Source organism: Grampus griseus, assembly GCF_964374135.1.
Source record: "Grampus griseus genome assembly, chromosome: 2".
Lineage (NCBI taxonomy): Eukaryota > Metazoa > Chordata > Mammalia > Artiodactyla > Delphinidae > Grampus > Grampus griseus.
Window position 1 is genome coordinate 140,490,049 of NC_139018.1, and position 19,976 is coordinate 140,510,024.

The 19,976-nt window shown below is 44.1% G+C and overlaps 2 protein-coding genes across 4 annotated transcripts in view; both read right to left on the reverse strand.

Annotated features, from left to right (window-relative positions):
• Positions 1-51: 51 nt before the first annotated feature.
• Positions 52-2,941, reverse strand: NMB (neuromedin B; the record flags this gene model as incomplete). Its single annotated transcript, XM_082649433.1, is given in 4 exon segments — positions 52-135; positions 1,983-2,116; positions 2,119-2,154; positions 2,785-2,941. Coding segments are annotated over 4 exon segments (411 nt in total), but the record flags the coding sequence as incomplete, so codon positions are not given.
• Positions 2,942-12,470: 9,529 nt separating this feature from the next.
• Positions 12,471-19,976, reverse strand: part of SEC11A (SEC11 homolog A, signal peptidase complex subunit) — a 51,421-nt gene continuing 43,915 nt past the window's right edge. For 2 of the 3 annotated variants that reach the window (XM_082648106.1, XM_082648104.1), the window contains 2 exons: positions 13,167-13,224; positions 12,471-12,978 (listed from right to left, as the gene is read on the reverse strand). In XM_082648106.1, coding sequence (XP_082504232.1) covers positions 12,928-12,978; positions 13,167-13,224 — 109 coding nt within the window. In that variant the 3' untranslated portion in view covers positions 12,471-12,927. Of the gene's footprint in view, positions 12,979-13,166; positions 13,225-19,599; positions 19,638-19,976 lie in introns of all 3 variants that reach the window. The other variant, XM_082648105.1, reaches the window with a different exon arrangement.

The window sequence follows — 19,976 nt, forward strand, 5'->3', positions numbered from 1 at the left end:
GGCCTTAGAGGTCCCTTAGCGCCGCCGCGGACCTGCGGTACCCTTAGCTAGCTATGTCCGGGATTCTCCGGATAAACTCTCCTGGAAACAAGACGAAAATTCAGGGATTCCCAGGATGTCAGTTCCGGGCGGGGCCTGAGGGACCAAATACACCCTCGTTTTATGACCGGGTATTTTCAGATCAGAGGAAAAGGCCAGATAAAATACAGGACGCCCGGTTAAATTCCAATTTTAGGTGAACAACGAATAATTTTTTTCGTTTAAGTATGTCCATGCAATATTTAGGATATCTTATACGATAAGATAGGGGCATCCTGCCATTCCTAAGTGCTAGGCATCCACAGAGGTAGGCAGGGGCAGGCCCCCAGTGCCTTTCTCCCTGAAGGGCTTGGGAGGGGTCAGGGTAGTGGTTTTCTCAGAATAACAGCCTCAACCTCACAGAGTGGTCATGACAGTCAAAGGAGATCATAGAAGTAAAGTCCAAGTACCATGCCTGGCCCTGGGCCGGACAGTGTTTTTACTCCCCCACCTCCAGCTCTGCCCAAGACCTCACTTCTGAAGTCCCACCCCCTAGGGCTAAGTACTGCTTCCTCTGAGATTCTCTAGTTGGTCTTCATGTTTCAGGCCTTCGAGACCAGTGGCCCCGGAGGGGACATTGTCTGCCTTCAGACTCAGCCAGCCCGAGCACCTGGCCCTTACATCTGAGGTCTCCAGAGGCTGGTGGTTCTTTTTTTTTTTTTTTTTGGCCACACTGCGCGGCATGTGGGATCTTAGTTCCCCATGGGGCTGGGGATGAACCTTTTGTAGGGAATGCCCCTCCCTTCTTTCAAGATGTACATATTATATGCTAGGCATGGTGGGGGACACAAAGTTAAGTCAGCCACTGGTGCTGCCAGGAAGCTCACAGACTGGCAACAGCTCCTGTTTACTAAGTGCTTTCTATGCATTAGGCATCATGCTCAGCATGTGACACAAATGGTCTCATTTAAGAGGAGAGGGGCACTACTGTTCCCATTTTATGGATGAAGAAGATGAGGCTTGGAGAGGTTAAATGACATGTCTAAGGTCACACAGCTACTAAGTAGCTAGCTTATGAACCCAGCATGCTGTCACCAGAGCCCCCATTCTACCACATTACACTGCCTTCTTCACATAGCAACGAAGTACCAGGGAAGGTGGTGTGGGATGGGGACAGCGCCAGGGACAGAGAATGGAGGAGTTGCCCCTCTGCCAGGCTGGAGATGAAAGCTGGCTTGGCTTCAACTCTGGGGCCTTGAACCCCATAGGTCAGTGGTTTACAACCCAGGGTGATTTTGGCTCCCTCCCCTGTCCCCTCCCCAGAGGACCTCTGGCAATGTCTGGAGGCATTTTTGGTTGTCCTAACAGTATCTATCCATACTCTAGTGGATAGAGACGAGGGACACAGCTAAGCGTCCTACAATGCACAGGACAACTCCCACAACAGAGAATTGTCCAGCCCAGAATATCAAGTGCTGGCGTTGAGAAACCCTGCCACTGGTCACTGAGGCAGACGAGAGACTGGGAAGAGCACTGGTCAAGGTGAACAAGGTCTAGACTCTGTGTTAGCTGCTGACTAACTCTTTTCATCCCTTCTCTGAGCCTCAGGGTCCCAACAGGCACATACAGGGCACAGCAAAGGTGGACAGCTGGAGTGGGGCAAGTCTGTGTAGACTGGGGTGGAGGTAGGGGAAGGTCCTGCTGGATAATCCCAGGCTGTGACTTTAGACTGGGCAATGGGTGAGGGGAACGTCTTCCCTTACTTTTTGTTCCATGGGGTTTGCTGGGAAGGTCAGCTTTCTTTCTTCAGAATCCTCTCCATTTGAGCTCTAGATCACAGGGAGAGCCTAGAATCGCTGACTTTCTTGGGTGGGCCTATCACACCCTGGCTGGGCACTCACACCGTAAGCCCAATGCTGGATCCAGGGGCAGCCCTGGCTGAGCCTCTCCCGGGCCTGGCTCACCTGGGTGTGAGGTGCTGGGCCGCTGAGGCTCATGCCCAGAGCTTTCTTTTGCAGGAGGATCCTGAGCAGATCATGACTCAGCTGCAGTCTCTGGTCCCTCAGGGAGATGTGGGGAGCTGTCCCCAATAGGGATGGGCTGGGGGCTCCAGACTCTTCTTGCCCATGAAGTGACCTAGAAAGGAGGTGCCGAGGCACAAGGAAGTCAGGGAGCAAGGATCCTATCCCAGTGGGAAAGCTCCCCATCTCTCTCACTTTTCAGTTCTCATGGCAGGAAGATACACAACCTTCCTCCTCCTCGTCACCAGGAGCTACAAAGACCGCGGGTGGTAGCAAAGCCTGTACCTCAGCTTTTCCTGAGCAGGTAGATGGGGTGGAGGGGACGGCACAGCTGGAAGGAGGGTGGGATGCCCCAGGGCCAGGAAGAAACTCTGCCAGTTGTGCTGTCTGCTTAGAAGAGGGACGGGAACGGCAGAGAAGGAAGTGGAGAACAAGAGGTGTCTGGAAGGTGGAGGTGCAGAGAGAAGACACACCAGAGGTTAGAAGATTCAGTAAAGTCTTGTCTAAGAGAAGGGGCACGGCGGGCTGGCAGGTAGATTTAGGATCCAGCCCCAGCTCTGCTTTAAACTGGCTGGGTGAGTGATTTAACCGTCATTGGGTCTGGGTCTCAAGTTCCCCATCTGTTAGATGAGTTCCAGGGTCCCCTCTAGCCTGGACACTAGTGTCCATGGCTGAGGAGAGGCCAGAGAAGGAAAATGGGGTCAGAGCAGGGTGAGGGGCGCTTGCCCGTACCGCGAAGACTTACCGGTGGCCCAGAGATTGCCCCGCGGGTGCACTCGGATCTTGCTGGCCCGGCTGCGGGGCTCCGGGAGATCCCAGCTAAACGGGGCGGCGCCGGCAGCGAGCAGAGCGAAGAGCAGAAGGCCTCCGAGCAGCCGAGCGCCCCGCGCCCCGCGCCCGCAGGGTCATGGCTGTGTGCCGGCCGCGCCTCAGTTCAGGTGCACTTAGCCACGGCTCAGGTCCCTGACGCGCGCCTTCCCTCCTTTTAAACCCGCGCCCCTGGGGGCGGAGCCTGCCCCGAAGAGCCCGCCCCGGCGCGCTCGCTGCCGCTCCTGCCCCGCCCTCCTCCGACCCTCCTGTCCTCGCCAGCCCTTGGGTGGGGGTCTCGGTCAGGGGCCCCCTCCACAGCCCGCACGGCCGCACTCCTAACCCCACGTGGGCACCGTTTCCTCAGGGCGTTCGGGCCCAAGCCCACCACCTTCAAGCTGGGGACCTGGGCAAAGCCGGCTCCCCTGGCCCTCCCTCACCGCTCCCAAGGGCTTTCGGCCAACGAGCGGTTCCTTCACCTCTGTGCCTCTTTCTAAGGGTAGAAAAGGGGGCGAGGATGCCTCCTGTGTAACACAGGCGTTACAGTGCCCAGCATAGTGCCAGGCACTAGAGGAGCTCCATAAAATGCCAGTTGGCCCTTCCCTCCTGGGGAATCTGACCGGGTTCACCCAGCTCTCTGCCTTCTCACAGCCGGCACTCACCAGGTGCTGTGGAAATCACAGCAGGTGCTCAGGGTAGGAGTGCAGAACGATGGATGGCCGAGCCCTCCCCTCCCCCACCCTCCCCCCACAAATGGGCGCCCAGCTTGGGAGAGACTGGCTTATCAGTTGGCCAGGAGGCAGATCTTTGGGTCAGGGGAGTGAAAAGAGCACTGGACCAAGAGTCCGTATACAAGCTGTGTGACCTCACTGACCCTCACCTTCTTCAATTGTAAAATGGCAATAACCACATTGCCCTATTTTTAATAGTTTTACATTTTTTAGCCCAATTATTTTGTGGCAGGAAGCAACAGTCCTATAGGACTCCCTCTCAAAGTCAGCACTCTCCTCCTCCAAAGGAGCTGTCCAGACTTGTCTTGGAAATTTTGGGTCAGTGGCAGCACTTAATGAATAGAAGACACTGTGCTCCAAAATAATACATTTATTTTTGCTTAAATGTTTACTAAACACCAATGTTCAGAGCACTATGCCAGGCACAGGAGGGCAGGGACACAAAAGATAGTGCCCTGCTCCCACAGGAGTTTACCATCTCATTAGAGAGACAGAGTACAAAAGGAGTGAATGATGGAGGAGCAGGGTACTGACCAACCCCTGAGCCCTGGACTCTTCTCAGAAACACTGCACAGTGTGGCTGTGACCGAACCTACTCCCCAGTCTGGCTCAAAAACGGTACTTGCTATTATTATTCTTGCCATATCTAGCTCAGCAAGGCCTGCTAGCTCTGTGGATCACCATCTTAAAAGGGGAAGCGTGTATGAGAAGCTGGTTGTCATGCTGAGCTCCCAGAAAGCACGACACACAGGACAAGAACATTCCATTTCCGGCTTTTTTCCCAATCTCCTTCTCATCTCCCACCCTGGCATTTACACCTCTCCGTACTCTTGTCACTGCTTAGCCATGGTGTACAGATATAGCTCTTATCACCTTCCCATAATAATCATTCCCTTTTCAACCCCCTCCCTCTCCTCTGCATCAATCACAGCACCCATCCTATCTTCTCTGGTCCTCGGTCATAGAAATTAGGAGGTGGTACTGAGTGCCGCCTCACTTAAATGCTTGAAGGAATCTTATTTGGTAGGTTTATCTCTCCTCATTTTATAGCTGGAAGCTGGCTCAGAGGTTGAGTCACTTGCCCAGACGTCACACTGGAATCAGACTTTGGGTCTGTTCAGATCACTCTGTCAGGCCCCCAGAGTCATCAGGGACAGATGCTGCTTTCCCTAAACCACACCCACTCCCATTTTACTTTCCCATTTAAATATCAAGTTGGTTTAGATTTCTCAAGGGGGAGAGGGAGCAGGCACTGAGAGTTTCATCTCTCTTCTGCAGGTGACCCTGGGACCTTGGTTCTGCGCTGACAGATTCATTTATACTTAAGCAAGCCTCCCCTGACATAGCCTGCACTCGCAGCTCCAACCACAGCTGTGAAAATGACCCCAGATGCCCCTAGGATCATTTTATCTGTCAGCTTAGCACAGGAAAAAAGGGGCCTCCGAGGACCCTGGGGAAAGAATCAGGGCAGCAGCTCCACAGCCAACTATCAAACACTGTCCCAGGAATGTGAAGCATCAGGCACTGCAGAGAGGCGGGCTTGCCCAAGACAGCACTTCCAAGTCGGATCCCTCATGGAGTGCTAGGCTGAGTTTAGAATGAGGATCTCAACTGCAGACTGCCTGTTCCCCAAGTCCTCTCTCCCACCAGGGAGAATGACAGTGAATCACATGCACGTGCATGGAGAAGCTCTTCAGAGCTCACTCTTTTTAATAAATTTATTTATTTATTGGCTGCGTTAGGTCTTCATTGCTGTGCACGGGCTTTCTCTAGTTGCGGTGAGCGGGGGCTACTCTTCGTTGCGGTGCGCGGGCTTCTCATTGCCGTGGCTTCTCTTTGTTGCGAAGCACAGGCTCTAGGCACGCAGGCTCAGTAGTTGTAGCTCGCGGGCTTAGTTGCTCTGCGGTATGTGGGATCTTCCTGGACCAGGGCTCGAACCCGTGTCCCCTGCATTGGCAGGCAGATTCTCAACCACTGCACCACCAGGGAAGTCCCCAGAGCTCACTCTTGACCCTCTGAGGTTTCTACAACATTCAAGGACATTCACAGACGATGTAGAGAAGATTCAAAGGACAACCCAAAAGATGATTAAGGGGTGAAAGATACACGGCAAATCTTCTTATAACCAACACCAACAAAACATTTAAACTGCACCATGTTTTTAATTAAAAATTGCTTGAAATAAAGGACATATATATTATTGTTTGCTATATTTCATTAAATTGGAATCAATTACAAATAATGTCTTTTCACAGCTGAATCTTTTTTGTTATTGTTTTCCAAAAGCACTTACATGCATGCTCCTTTGATCACCAACACTATTTTGATGTAGTAAAGACTAGTATTATGCCCATTTAATAGATGAGTTAACTCAAGTAAAAGCAAGTTAGCTGCAGACAAACTAAACGGAGAAAACCAGAGTGTAGACATCAAACAGATGAAAGGTACAGAGGACAAAAGAGAAAACAAAAAGCAGAAATTTAAAGTAGACATAAATGAGCCTAGAGAAAAAGGATGACAAACCTATTAGAGCTGCTCAGGATAGGATGGTGTAAAACCACTCTTCTGGCAAACCTCTGAGCACAGATCCCATCTGTATGGGTTGCAGAGAGAAAGAGAAATATCGTGGGGTATCTCAGGTCCTGCTCTTTAGTTTCAAAAGGGGAAGGGGCTGTAGAATCAGGAGAAGAGTGTAATCTTTAAGAGAGGAAGAAAAGAATCAGGGATATTTGATGCAACTTCGCAAAGTCAGAGGGAACACATAGGAACTAGCTAGAATATCAGAACATTAACCATTGATAAGGAACTATTTCAGAAACTTAAATTGCCAAAATACAAAAAAAACTTTTAAGGCAATATTCAAAAGAAAAGAGAAGATACATCTAATGAGAAAGTGATGACGATGCCAACAGTGGCTAAGCTAAGCAGCTGCTGCTCAGCTAAATGGCATAGACACTCAGGGAAGTTATGAAAACCTAACGAAGTGAGAAGCCCCAGGCCCAGCATTCATAAGATTATTTGGGTTTAACAAGCAGGTACTTCAGGGAGGCATTTCAGTAACTGAAAGAAATAATCTTTAAACTCCGAAGAGGTTTAAATGCTTGGAAATCTGCCTGAGAATCTCCCTATTTCTAGGAGATTTACTAATCTGAGCAAATCGATGAAAGAACAACCTAGGGCTTCTAAAGAAGAATACCCAAGGGCCTTGCAGTTGTGGGGTTTATTCCAAATAAAAGAGTCTCATTAGATTTTACAAAGGTAGAAGAACTGGGTATGACACCCAGCACTGTGAGGTGATAAAAGCAAGACTTCCGGCTCTGCCATCCATGGACCAGAAGATCCTGGGCAAATCTCTTAACTTCTAGTTTCTCTCTTTTGTAAAATGGAGTTATTCTGAGGACTAAAGGAGAAAAAATTAAAATCTGTTATAAATTCAAAAGCATTTAGCAGAGCACTGGAAACTTCTAAGTACTCAGTATTATTAGCTGGATCCTAGGAAAAGCAAAGCCTGCTTTAAATCTGAAGCCCATTACAGGGAAAAAAGATTCCCTGGATAGCAGCTAAGACCATGGTGTTGACACAACAGTCAACAAAATGCCTTGGCAAAATGCCTATTACATTGTGACTCATTTGATAAACTAAAATGCTGGCGTATCCACCTCAACTATTGACCAATTCCAAGAAACGTGTTCTATACAGCATTCTCTTTTCTTGCTTAAATAAGTTGTCAGGCTGACAACTCTGATCAAAGCTTCATGCTAGCTGATTTACTTCCTTGCCTGATCTAAGTCCTGAGTACAAATTATTTTAACTAGACTCCTTGAATTAAAGCTGGGATCCAGCTTAGCAATCTAAATAAACCGGCCAATTAAAGTAAGGGTTCTACAGAAATGATTCTTGATGGAGAGTAGGTGGCATTCCAGAAACTCCTAAGATTAGTAGAACAAGGATCTATAATTTGAAAGTCATATGGAATATAACTGCATATGAGAGATGAGTAACTAATGTTTTTATAATGCAAACTTAAGAAAAAGCAAGATAAAATATTCTTGGCTGCTAAGGATAAGAGGTTGGATATAACAGACCTGAGAGGAGGTTTACCAGAATGGAGAAGAGGTATGAAATTTTGTTTCTTATAAAAGACCATGAGTTTTTAAAGATTAAGGAACACTGTTCTACAGGAAAACTAACTGAAGGTTCCTGGCTGTTTAGATGGGTAGCTGATCTTTTGTGAGGTGGCTTTCTGCAGAAGTAGCCAAACTACACCTATACTAAAGGAACATTCTCTGAAATAGCTCTATGAAAATCATTAGGCTAATTAATATAGAGATTATTGCATAACATTACACAGTGTCCTTGCAGTGAGGTCCCAGAAGAGAAATTTCTTGATCTTCAGGTATCATTACAAGTTTTAAAAAATTTCCATTTTATATCCATTCCATGAAGCATAGACATTAGCCCCTCGGAGTTGAGAGCTGATGCTGTGGATCTCCTCCAGCAGACAACAGAATCTTTTGATGTGTCTTGCAGGTACTAATCTAACCTTTGATTTTAAGCTTTTCTCCTCCCATGCTTATTTCAACACCAGATTCTTCAGTTGTTTTATGTTTTATCACATAGTACTGGATGTATCTTTGTGAGCCACTCCAAATCTTTTTTGGAACAAAGCAGCGTATAAATAAATCTAAAATGTATAAAAGCACTGTGATAGGGACTAAGGGATATACAAGGATGAATCAGAGGCTGGCCCTGTCTTAATGCCTTCAAGGAGCTAGTTGCGGAGCAGGACACAAATAAGACAAACCACTCTGAGGGCGATGAACAAAGTACTGAGTAGGCAGCACCGAGAAGGAGGCACTATATACTTGAGATCTCGTTTGAGAATTAAAAAAAACCCTCTTTGAGCTCCCTGTGAATCTCTAACGTTGCACTTATGATCCTATGTGGAAAGATTTGTATACACGTTGCCCCTATTAAGGCACTGAGTTCCTGGCAGAGGAGGGACCCTGTCTTACTCATCTTTGTATCCCCAGGGCCTGACCCAAAATCTGGCAGAGCAGATGCTCAATAAATGTCTCCTGAATGAGAAAGCTTTTAGCGAGTAGAGAAGTGAGCAGGCACTCCAGGCAGGGAGACCTAGCGTAAGCAAAGACTGGATGTCTGTATAGTGAGACCAATATCAAGGGTATGAGAACCTGGGGTCTGCTGGGAGCTGAGGTTGGAAAATTCCTGAGGGCCTAGAATGCTACATAACTTGGAAGGCAATGTCCTCACTATGTTTTGATAACCCCTGCATATTCTAGTTCCTAACACCTCTTGGTTACACAGAATTCTTTCTACATCCAGACTCACCATAATTACCTGTGAAGAGTCATATTTGTTTATTTCTGAAACTTCTCTGGTATTACTTACGGTTATAGTAAGGGAGAATAGTGACAAAGATATACCTGGACAGAAAACAGCTTGAGTAGGCCATCCCGACTAAGGAGCATCTTGAGGAAGGAGGACGATCCAGTTAGTCAGCTAGAATTTCTGAAGCACCACAGAGTGATAAATGTCATAACAAAGGTACCCTCAGAACCTGGGGTAGCTCCCACACCTGAGGAGTTATTAGGACTTGGTAACACTCTTATGCAAATGACTAAGAAATGCACTCAGGGATAACAGCCTTTATTCCAAGCCTAGGCTCTTTGAGAAGCCTGTCACTCCCTAAGAAAAGTGACAAATGCCAATATTTTTCCCACTGAGAAAGAGAACACGAGAAGAGACCAAGGACACACACACAAAAGAAGAAAACAGGGTTAACATCAAAAATTCTAGAAAGGCAACATGCTGTTTTAGATGGAACCATAGGGAGATAAAGTTTTTAGATTTAAATGTGGCCAAGACCAAGATAAGGTACTTACTAAATAACAGGCAAATAAAAATCACGTTAATGATTCATACGCTCTGCTCCAGAATAACAGCACAACAATAATGCTACCCTTAGTTACTGCCTCTGGTTCCAATGCACGATTATACTGAACATTTAGTATATGCAGCTAGATGCTACTGGGAAAACAGAGTACGGTGTCTATAAAATGGGGCTCCTGCACTGGAGGAACTTACAGTCTGATGAGGAAACTTGACTCCAGATCCACAAACTTAACACAAATAGCATAAGTCTGCAAATGCTGAGTGACAGAGAAAGAACAATTACTTTGTGAAGAAAGTGAGACTCAGACAAGCATAAATGAGAGTGTAAGATAATATAAGGGAAAACATAGTGGTATAGCAAAGACTGCTTCATGTTAGCTGAATTCAAAGTTTGAACTTCAAATGTAGGTAATATGTAGGATAAATACAAAATTTATGGTCCAAAAAAGATACTTTTTAAAGGTGAAAGGAGTAGTAAAATGAACTAACAGGTGGAAATGATCTAAAATAGGTACAGACTGCCATGTTACAGGAAAACTGGGACATAAAGACACACAAGCAACAGGGAGCCCCTGAGTATGTTTCTGGATTCGGGGGATGGCAATGAGAATGGAATGACAGGGGTAGATGTTGGCTTTTAAGTAACTAAATATGGTAAGAAAATGAAAAAAATCTAGGTGAATACTCCTTCAAAGGAAAGTGGAAATTTGGAAGGGAAGCTTGCAGGAACTGCTAAGAGCTTAAGTTTAAAGACAGGACAATCAACTGGAAGTGTCCAGTGGGAACAGAGAGAATATAACTGAGGACAGGCACTTGGAGATAAGCTGTAGAGACTAATGAGAGTGGATGACTAACAGCCAACAGAGAATCCCATTATTATGTTCTCATTTGAAGTTTTATCAATTCTCATCCTCTTCCATTCCCTTCACTCACAATTAAACCCTCCTAACTTCCCACTTGCCCTGTGAAATCTCAAAGAGCTTACAATTCCATTAAAACACCAAATTAAACATCCCTGGCATTTCTTACATTTCCAAAGAGCTCTGAAATACATTATATTTACTGGGACTTCCCTGGCGGGCCAGTGGTTAAGACTCCGCACTTCCACTGCAGGGGCACAGGTTCAATCCCTGGTTGGGAACTAAGATCCCACAAGCCGCTTGGCATGGCTGGAAAAAAAAAAACAACCCACAAAAACCACATTATAGGGCTTCCCTGGTGGCGCAGTGGTTGAGAGTCTGCCTGCTGATGCAGGGGACATGGGTTCGTGCCCCGGTCTGGGAAGATCCCACATGCCGCAGAGCGGCTAGGCCCATGAGCCATGGCCACTGAGCCTGCGTGTCCGGAGCCTGTTGCTCCGCAACGGGAGAGGCCACAACAGTGAGAGGCCCGCGTACCGCAAAAAAAACAACAAAAAAAAAACCCCCCAAAAACCCCACAACACATTATATTTACTAATAAAATCTCCCAGTTTTAAGTCTTATGTTTTAGCACTAGACAATATAAAAACTGGGAACACAGTACCTGTCTCCACAAATAATCGTTTTATTTTTGGCTAGTAGAGTGATTGAAATATTTTTAAATGATCTGGTTACTTTTCAGAGAATTTAGCTGTTGCTTCAAACTAGAGCATCCAGCAAAGGAGGAAAAACAGTAATTTTACAAAACTGGGTGTGAAAATATGCAAGTGAGGAAAATATTAACATTTCTCTCCCAACAAGTGTAACAGGAGGAGAAATCTGGACAGCGGAAGATAGAAGCACAAGGATGTTTACCCTCTGGCAAGCTAGGATCACAAAGAACTTTGGGATCCCAACCTTTGCCAAGAGAACACACACTGCTTCTCTCCCAGAGAAGTCTCTGAAAGGCTGGTACAAACCCAGCCAGGGCACCATTTAGGCTGAACAATTAACCCCGTCATCTGCAGGTTACTAGGAGGGAAAAATGGAGGAAGCAGCAATTTTCGGCCACACACGGAGGTGGGAGAGGGGCGGGGCGGGGGGGCGCATTTCAGCACTCTCCTTGGCTCATGAGAAAACATAAGCACGATACAGACTTCAAAGACAGGTTCAAGAAGCATCTGTCAGCAATAATTTGCCAAGTTTCATACTCTGTTAATATCATTAAGAGCCCATATCCAAAGTTTGAAGGCTAAAGCCTGGATAATGAATTTAGGATGGCCCATCTCTACAGGGGAGGGTTTCAAAAGATTAACTGTCCCTATTCTCATTCCATTAGCATTAAAGTACGGGCTGATTTCCACCTCAGTTGAACAAATAATAGAAACCATTCATTTAGCCCAACATTTTGCTTACTTTGAGATTTCACACTAATACAAAAAGAGAACAGAGAGGATTAAGAGTATTTTGTGCTTTAAACACACTGAGTTACCCCATGCTCCCTATTTCCCTGTCTCAATATTAAAAGAAAAAAACACAGGTGGGCTTTGCCTTTACTACTTTAAACCTTCCCTTCTTAAAGTCTGCATTAGAGAAAAGCAAAGTCAGTCACCTACAAGAACAGGTTCAGGCAAATTAGAGTCTAAAGAAAACAAGTAGCACACTTGCCCTCCAGCACCTTCCTCATGCCTCCCCAGATGCTAATACTCACTACCATCTTGTAGAAAGAGTTGAGAACGTCTGAAGTGTAGAAAAGGTTATGAGTCTACAGCCAAGTGAGATTTTCTGAACCTCTCGGCAACCAGCTGGGTTTATACACATCTGAGACCCCCTAGTGAAGAATCAATTTTATGACTAAGATTTCTTACGAATATCAACGGCTACTTTTGCTTCACAAAAACAAAAACAAAACAAACAAAAACCAGTTGTCAGTATTAGGACAACCTTCTTGGCTGAAGAATTGTTCACATCAAAGCCTGTATCTCCCCAAGGGCGCTAAGAACCAGCACAGGAAAGCAAATATCAAAAGCTTTCCCAACAAACACAAGTCAGGGATAAGGGGTTTCGATATGCAAAGTCTTTTATTTAAAATTTTGAAAAGTTAAGACGACGACCACCTCAGTATATGCCATTCCCATTATAAGGAGGAATGACAGTTTCAAACTCGTGCAGAGCTGCATTTTCATTTACAGAACTCTGTAGGCACTTTAGAAGTGAAGCTTGGCTTCAAAATACAAACACTGGGGGCTTTGGCTCAATCTTTTAATATAAAAAATTCACTGATGTACAAAAATGCGAAAGTATGACAATGACAACTTATGAAATTCTGTGATTAAAAGTCCCCTCGAGTGCACGCTGTGGTGCACATGCACCCGCCCACACGTACTCTGGTGTGGAAACATAAACTAATGCAAACCAGTGCTACCAAGAAGCGCCAACATGTGTTCTCCATTCCACCAACCACAGATTGATATCTACTCCAAACATTCAGGAACAAAAAGTACAGCATCTTCCAGGAACAGCAAGGCAGACTTCTTACTCACGATGGACCAGCACAAATAAACCCAGCAAAAACAGTACTGCATACTAGAAAACAAACACAGAATCACAAGTCAGAGAAGCTTTTAAAAGTTCACAAATCCTCAGAGTTAATTAACAAACTGGTCTTTGTGACTATGATAAATCACTAAACTATCCAACTGGTCTTCCATCTTTTAACTGTAATCCATTTAACGGTTTCCAAAATTAATGAAACATATAGTACAGGATCTTACCTTAAATTTAGGATAGTCATTCATGAGGATCGTCACAATCCCAATGTAAGGAACGAATCTAAACAAACAAACAAAAAACTGATCATCACAGAACTTTCTAAGTAGCTGTTATCATTTACTGAACATTCTCAATATCTTCCATAGAATACTAATTTTCAGCTCACAAAATCCATTTGTATATACTGTCCTATTAGACACTTTCAACAGCCCATGTGATAGGGAAGTTAGGGGTATAGCCATTTTATAGATGAGGAAACAGTTGCTCATGTGCAAGGTACATGGTGGAACCAGTACCAGATCTGAGGTCTCTGACCTCTAGTTGGTGACTCTAATGCCACCTGCTGATTCAGTGTTAGGGGTTGGGTTTGTTGTTATAACCTGTGGAGAGTTGTCAATCTAGTTGGGGAGACAAGGCAAACACAGCCAGAACATTACAAGGTACTTCATGTTAAGTGTCCAAAAAGTGAGTGTACAGCTCTATTATAGTACTTAAGATTTCACCACCCTCTCATTTTTTAACCACGTGTAATCTGGCTTTGGCTCTCTTAATCCTGAAACTTCTTCTAGAACAGTTTAAATCATTGTATGCAGAAGACCAGTCTCAGCTCCTACCTTCCTTTTCATCTCTGCAGCACTTGACTTTGATGACCAGAAACCTGCCCTTGAAATCTTTCTCCTTGGTTTCTGTAACATACCAGTCTCTTTCTCTACCTACCTCTTGGCTGCTACACCTTTGCTTTTTCACTAGCTCTTGCTTTCCTCTTGTCCCTAAAGTTTGTCCCCTCAAACTAGGTAAAACCACTTGTTAAATAATCTCATATCACCTCATATATTTCCTTTGAAGTCTTCATCATGAGTTTAATTACAGAATTAGTTGCCTAACTAGCTGGATAGTGTCTGTCTCCCCTAGTAGACTCTAAGCTCTATAAAGGCAGAAACAGTGCCAATCTCTTCTCCACTGTATCTTCAAGGCCAAACTTGACACTTGGCACATAGCAGGCATCCAGTAAATACTGCCTGATTGAATGCTGGAATATCCAGGCCTCTTCTTTTCTCTTTCCCTTGGGGATCTCACTTCCTCCCAGGACTTCAATTTTCCCCGCAAAACAAAAGACTCTTCAACATCATAAGAATTCAGGGTAGAGAGAGATGTGGGAGGAAATAGCAGTTAGAAATATACAACTTTCTTCTTTCTCTTCCTCTTCTACTGTTGGATTCCAGAGTGGACTGATACCATCCTCGAGCCTGTTCTAGAGAAGGGAGGTTGACCTTTGCATACTTTAAAATATCCCAGATACTTTTATTCAGGGCACCCACGACCTTAGCACACACCGAAGGTACACAAACAGAAATTACCTCCTATATAACACCTCTAACCATCAGAGGATTTGGCAATCTTGAAAAACAGAAGCTTTGTCTTTGGTGCATTTTACTTCCTTTTAAGAGCTCTCTTACTTCCCGTCTCCTGTCCTCACCCCATCCTGCCCCTCTCCCTCTGGCAGCACTACCCAGACTCATCTCTCTCTCCCCATCCCCAAACTCCCATTCGCATAAGTTGATGTTTCTTAAAACCTACACCTCCATTGTGAGAATCACTTGGACAGCTCATTAAAAATGCAGATTGCGGGGCTTCCCTGGTGGCGCAGTGGTTGAGAGTCCGCCTGCCGATGCAGAGGACATGGGTTCGTGCCCCAGTCCGGGAAGATCCCACATGCCACGGAGCGGCTAGGCCTGTGAGCCATGGCCACTGAGCCTGCATGTCCGGAGCCTGTGCTCCGCAACGGGAGAGGCCACAACAGTGAGAGGCCCATGTACCGCAAAAAAAAAAAAAAAAAATGCAGATTACGGACTTGCCCGGTGGCATAGTGGTTAAGAATCCGCCTGCCAATGCAGGGTACACGGGCTTGAGCCCTGGTCCAGGAAGATCCCACATGCCGCAGAGCAACTAAGCCTGTGCACTACAACTACTGAACCTGCGCTCTAGTGCCTGCGAGACACAACTACTGAAGCCCACACTCCTAGAGCCCGTGCTCCTCAACAAGAGAAGCCACCACAAAGAGAAGCCCGTGCACTGCAACGAAGAGTAGCCCCCACTTGCTGCAACTAGAGAAAGCCTGCATGCAGCAACGAAGACCTAACGCAGCCAAAAATAAATAAATATATTTTTTTAAAAGTGCAGATTGCTCTATCTTCCCAGATTTATTGAGTCAGAGCACCTCTGGAAGGTCGGGCCCAAATGACGCTTCTGCACATTAAAGTACAAGAAGCACAGTTCTAGCAAGCAAGATATATGGAACAGGCATGTGGTGACAAATCATATTCCCTTCTAGGGTCCATGCTTTATTTTCAACCTGTGGGACCTCTAAGAGCTGAAAAGTAACAGTCACTACAGAATGGCCTAGCTAAGCTCTAGGAGGGTAGATAAAGGTTTTCTATATTTTTAATACACATATTTTTTCTTTTTAATGCAACAACTCTATTTCTTTTGTCTCACTTATAACATCTTCATAAAAGCAACAGTTTCCAGTCCTTCAGAAGGAAAATCGTCTAAATTTAAGAACATAAAGGCAAATGCCTTACAGTAAAATGCAGATTAAAAGCTATAAAAGCATCTGTGACTTCTATTAAAACAACATCAGGGGCTTCCCTGGTGGCACAGTGGTTAAGAATCCGCCTGCCAATGCAGGGGGACACGGGTTTGAGCCCTGGTCTGGGAAGATCCCACATGCCGTGGAGCAACTAAGCCCGTTCACCACAACTACTGAGCCTGTGCTCTAGAGCCCACAAGCCACAACTACTGAGCCTGTGTGCCACAACTACTGAAGCCCGCGCACCTGGAGCCCGTGCTCCGCAACAAGACAAGCCACTGCAGTGAGAAGACTGCGCACCGCAACGAAGAGTAGCCCCCGCTCACCGCAACTAGAGAAGGCCCATGCATAGCAATGAAGACCCAACACAGCCAAAAATAAGAAAATAAAAATCTAAAAAAAAAATTCTGTTTTAAATAAATAAAACAACATCAGACTGCTAATTCTGGCCTGATGATCAATCAGCAGCCATGCTCATGGGTAGAGACTTTCACTGTTACCTCCATACAATGATATCTATGCTCAAAGAAGCACAATGATCACATAGTCTGCTTATGGGTTATCCATGGAAACATATTCCCCCCCTACGGTGGTTTTTCCTTGCCCACCGTAAGTGTGAAATAGAAGCAACTTGATCTTTAGGAGTAATAGAAGCAAAACATAAGGTTGCCAGAATATGACAGGCAGTCCAAAGTCAAACAAAAGATTTAATTACCTATACTACTGTTTTCCTCCATGGACACAGACAGTCAAGAGTCGCTAATCAAGTGCATGATGCTGCTATCATCAGTCATCTTAAATTCAAATCAGTTGCACTTTTTTCCTATTGAGTTCAGATAAACTCTGCTAAAGCAGAGTTGATAATAAGCAGAGGTTTAAAATAAGTAAAACAAATGCCATCCACAAAGCCAACCTCAACACCAGCCTGTGGCAAGTTAACATCTAGAAGGTACAGTAGGGGTAAATACGTGTCCCTGGGAGTTCTTGGAATCAAAGGTGCTGCCAAGAAAGGAGCCTCAGAAGGAAGAACTATCTGCTGATGCTCTGGGTGAAAATAATCTGTCAGATGTCAAAAGGGATCTACATCTGGGAAGTTTGGACCCCAGTAGCTGCCTTAAAAAGGAGCATTGTTTCTATCCCAGAACAGTCTGTTTCAAGCTAAGTAAAAAGTACATTGTAAAAGACTCCTCCAGGATTTCCCCGGTGGTCCAGTGGCTAAGACTCCATGCTCCCAATGCAGAGGGCCTGGGTTCAATCCCTGGTCAGGGAACTGGATGCCACATGCATGCCGCAACTAAGAATTCGAATGCCACAACTAAGAATTCGAATGCCACAACTGAAGATCCCACACGTGGCAACAAAGGTCCTGTGCGCCACAACTAAGACCAGATGCAGACAAAAAAAAAATTAAATAAATAAATAAAAGCCTCCTCCATAAAACTGATTTCAGTCAACAGAGAGCTCAATTACTCTGCTCCTTCCTTTATTTTTATTCTTCTTTTCGCTGTCAATATTTATTCCCTGATCTTCTGCCAGGTTTTCGTCCTCTTTTCCTGTTGCTTTCTACTCGTCTTTGACTAACAGGTTCTCTTGTGTTTTTCAACTACCTGAATTTAGAAAGAATCACCCCTATTCTTACTTGGTTCAGTATTAGTTTCACTTTCTAAAAGTGTTTTATTACATGCTATAACATGAATGAATCTTGAAAACATTACGCTAGGTGAAAGAAGCCGGACATATTGTAAGACCACATATTGTAAGATTCTGTTTATATAAAATGTCCAGAACAGGCAATCCATAGAGACAGGAAGTAGATTAGTGGTTGCCAGGGGCTGCAGGGAGAAGGGGATGCGGAGTGACTGCAAATCAGTACCAAGTTCTCTTTTTGGGGTGAGGAAATGTTCTGGAATTAAACAGTGGTGACGGTTTTACAACTTTGTGAATATAATAAAACTCGCTGTACTGTACACTTTAAAAGGGTAAATTTTATATCCTAATATATGTGAATTATATTTCAATAAAAAATTGTTTAAATTTGTTTTTATTTAGGGCTTTAGGCTTCAGTGTAAAATTTTTTAGTGTGCAGCTGTTTGAAAAAAAAAAAATTCCAAGGTTTGGGTACAGTCTGACTCTGAAATATAGTTTAGCATTTTATAAACACAATTTTCACAAAAGGAGATGATGTGCCTCATTATGTGTCAAGGTAAGTGGTGACATAATCAACGGAAAGTGAATTTGTAACAGTTAAGAGTCTGTGCTCCTGCTGTTCATGTCCCAGATGTTTATACTTCATGCAAAGTTATTTAATTAAGAGAGTACCAGACTATAACATTTTTAAAATTAATAGCCAGAAAAAGGCCTATAACTTTCAATGCTGGGATTTTAGAAATAACACTGTACATAGTTTGGGACTTTTAAAAAATTCTTTAGAAAAGACAAGTTACTTGAGTAAAAGAAAGCCTGGTTCCTCCACCCTTCCATAGGATGATGCATTTTTTACCCAAACAGGGGGCCAGAATGAGCAGACAGAGCTGCACTAAACACCTAAGAATCAAGATCCAGATAAAGGGACCCTCTGGGAGGAGTACAAATAAAACTGTACAACAAAATTTGTCCAAAGCCTTAAAATATGCTTATGTTTCACCAGGTCATTCCAAGTATAAGAATTTACTGTGAAGAAATGACTGGGCAGAGGCACTGAGATATATGTAACAGGGATGCTCATCATAACACTGCTCACAATCAAAGGCATCTGACAATAGGAAATTTTGGCTAAATAAAAATATGGTCTTTGCACACAGTAGAGTAGCATACAGATTTGAAAATGATGATATGGAAATAAATCTTTTGATTTATAGATACTAATAACATTGGAGGATAAAAAAGAGGTTATAAGCAGTGTGACCATTCTCTCCCTGTACACAAAATGTGTTTATGTATACACACTTATACATTAAGATCTGCATCTTTACACATATCGGCTAAAAGAACACAAACCAAAAAATTAAATATTTATGGAGGAACTGAAAGGAAAGAAGTGACTCTGCTTTTTGATGACTGTTATTTCCTTATGTTTCTACAAGAATCTGTACATTTGCAATTAAAGGAAAAGCAAAAAGACTCTAAGAGGCTGATATTAGCAGCACCTTGGGAACTGAGGGAAATGGGGACTATCACTTCTCGAAGCACTGATAATCTAATTTGAATTATAAAAGTATGTTTAGCTCCATCATAGGAAATCAAGTTCCCTTGAACTGGAGGTGTGCACAAAAAACCAGGTCTGCTGAAGACAAAACACATTGGTGCTTTTTCTGATCCGATCTCTCTGGCCCCAAACTGAACATCTCTTCTGCTGTAACCAAGGCAGCTTTTACTTAATAACTTGAATTTATTTCTTTATGGGAACACAGCTCCTCAGCTCCACTGTTCACTAGTGGTATCACTGAATCCACAGTGTCTGTTCTAGGTTAGAAGGAGCAGGTGTTCTGACAGTGGATAAGAGTGCCATGTAGCATCTAAAGAGTGAGAACAAGCAGCTACCCATCTCAGAAGTGTTATACCAGTAATTTTGCTATGACGGTAAAAAGGCTGGGCTCTGGAGTCAGCCAGCCACTTACTATCATCAGTGTGACTTAGATAAACAACCTAACATGTCTGTGTTTCCTCATCTGTAGAATGGAAATATTAGGGTTGTTCTCAGGTTAAAATGAGGTAATACTTGTAAAGAAAGCACTTAGAATGAGTCTCTGGCACAGAGTAAGCCCTAATAAATGTGAGTTATTGTTAATAGTATTAATAACATGAAGGTAGTAATAATCCCATACTTCCTCATACCAGTAACTTACAATTCCTGTCCTTCACTGATCTGTTCTCCTGATAAAATCTGAAATAAACAGGCTTAATATAACTTTTAAATTTCATTTGACCTCAATAATTTCAAAACTAGAAATAAAACAATATGGAATAAATCAACATGATGAAATTAATCTAGATGAACACTTTAAGTTGTTGACTCAGTAAACACTTAAGAAATGTAAGTTTCAAGAAGCAGGATTAATACCGCTCTGGATCCCCAGAGCCTAGCACAGTATTAGACGTCAGAGTACATGGAAGGTGCCCAGTAACATTTCTGAAATGAATTAAACAGACAAATGAATTTTTTAAATTGTCACTCTAATTCATCCTCATCACTAATATTCTGTTCTTTTATAGCACCCCATAT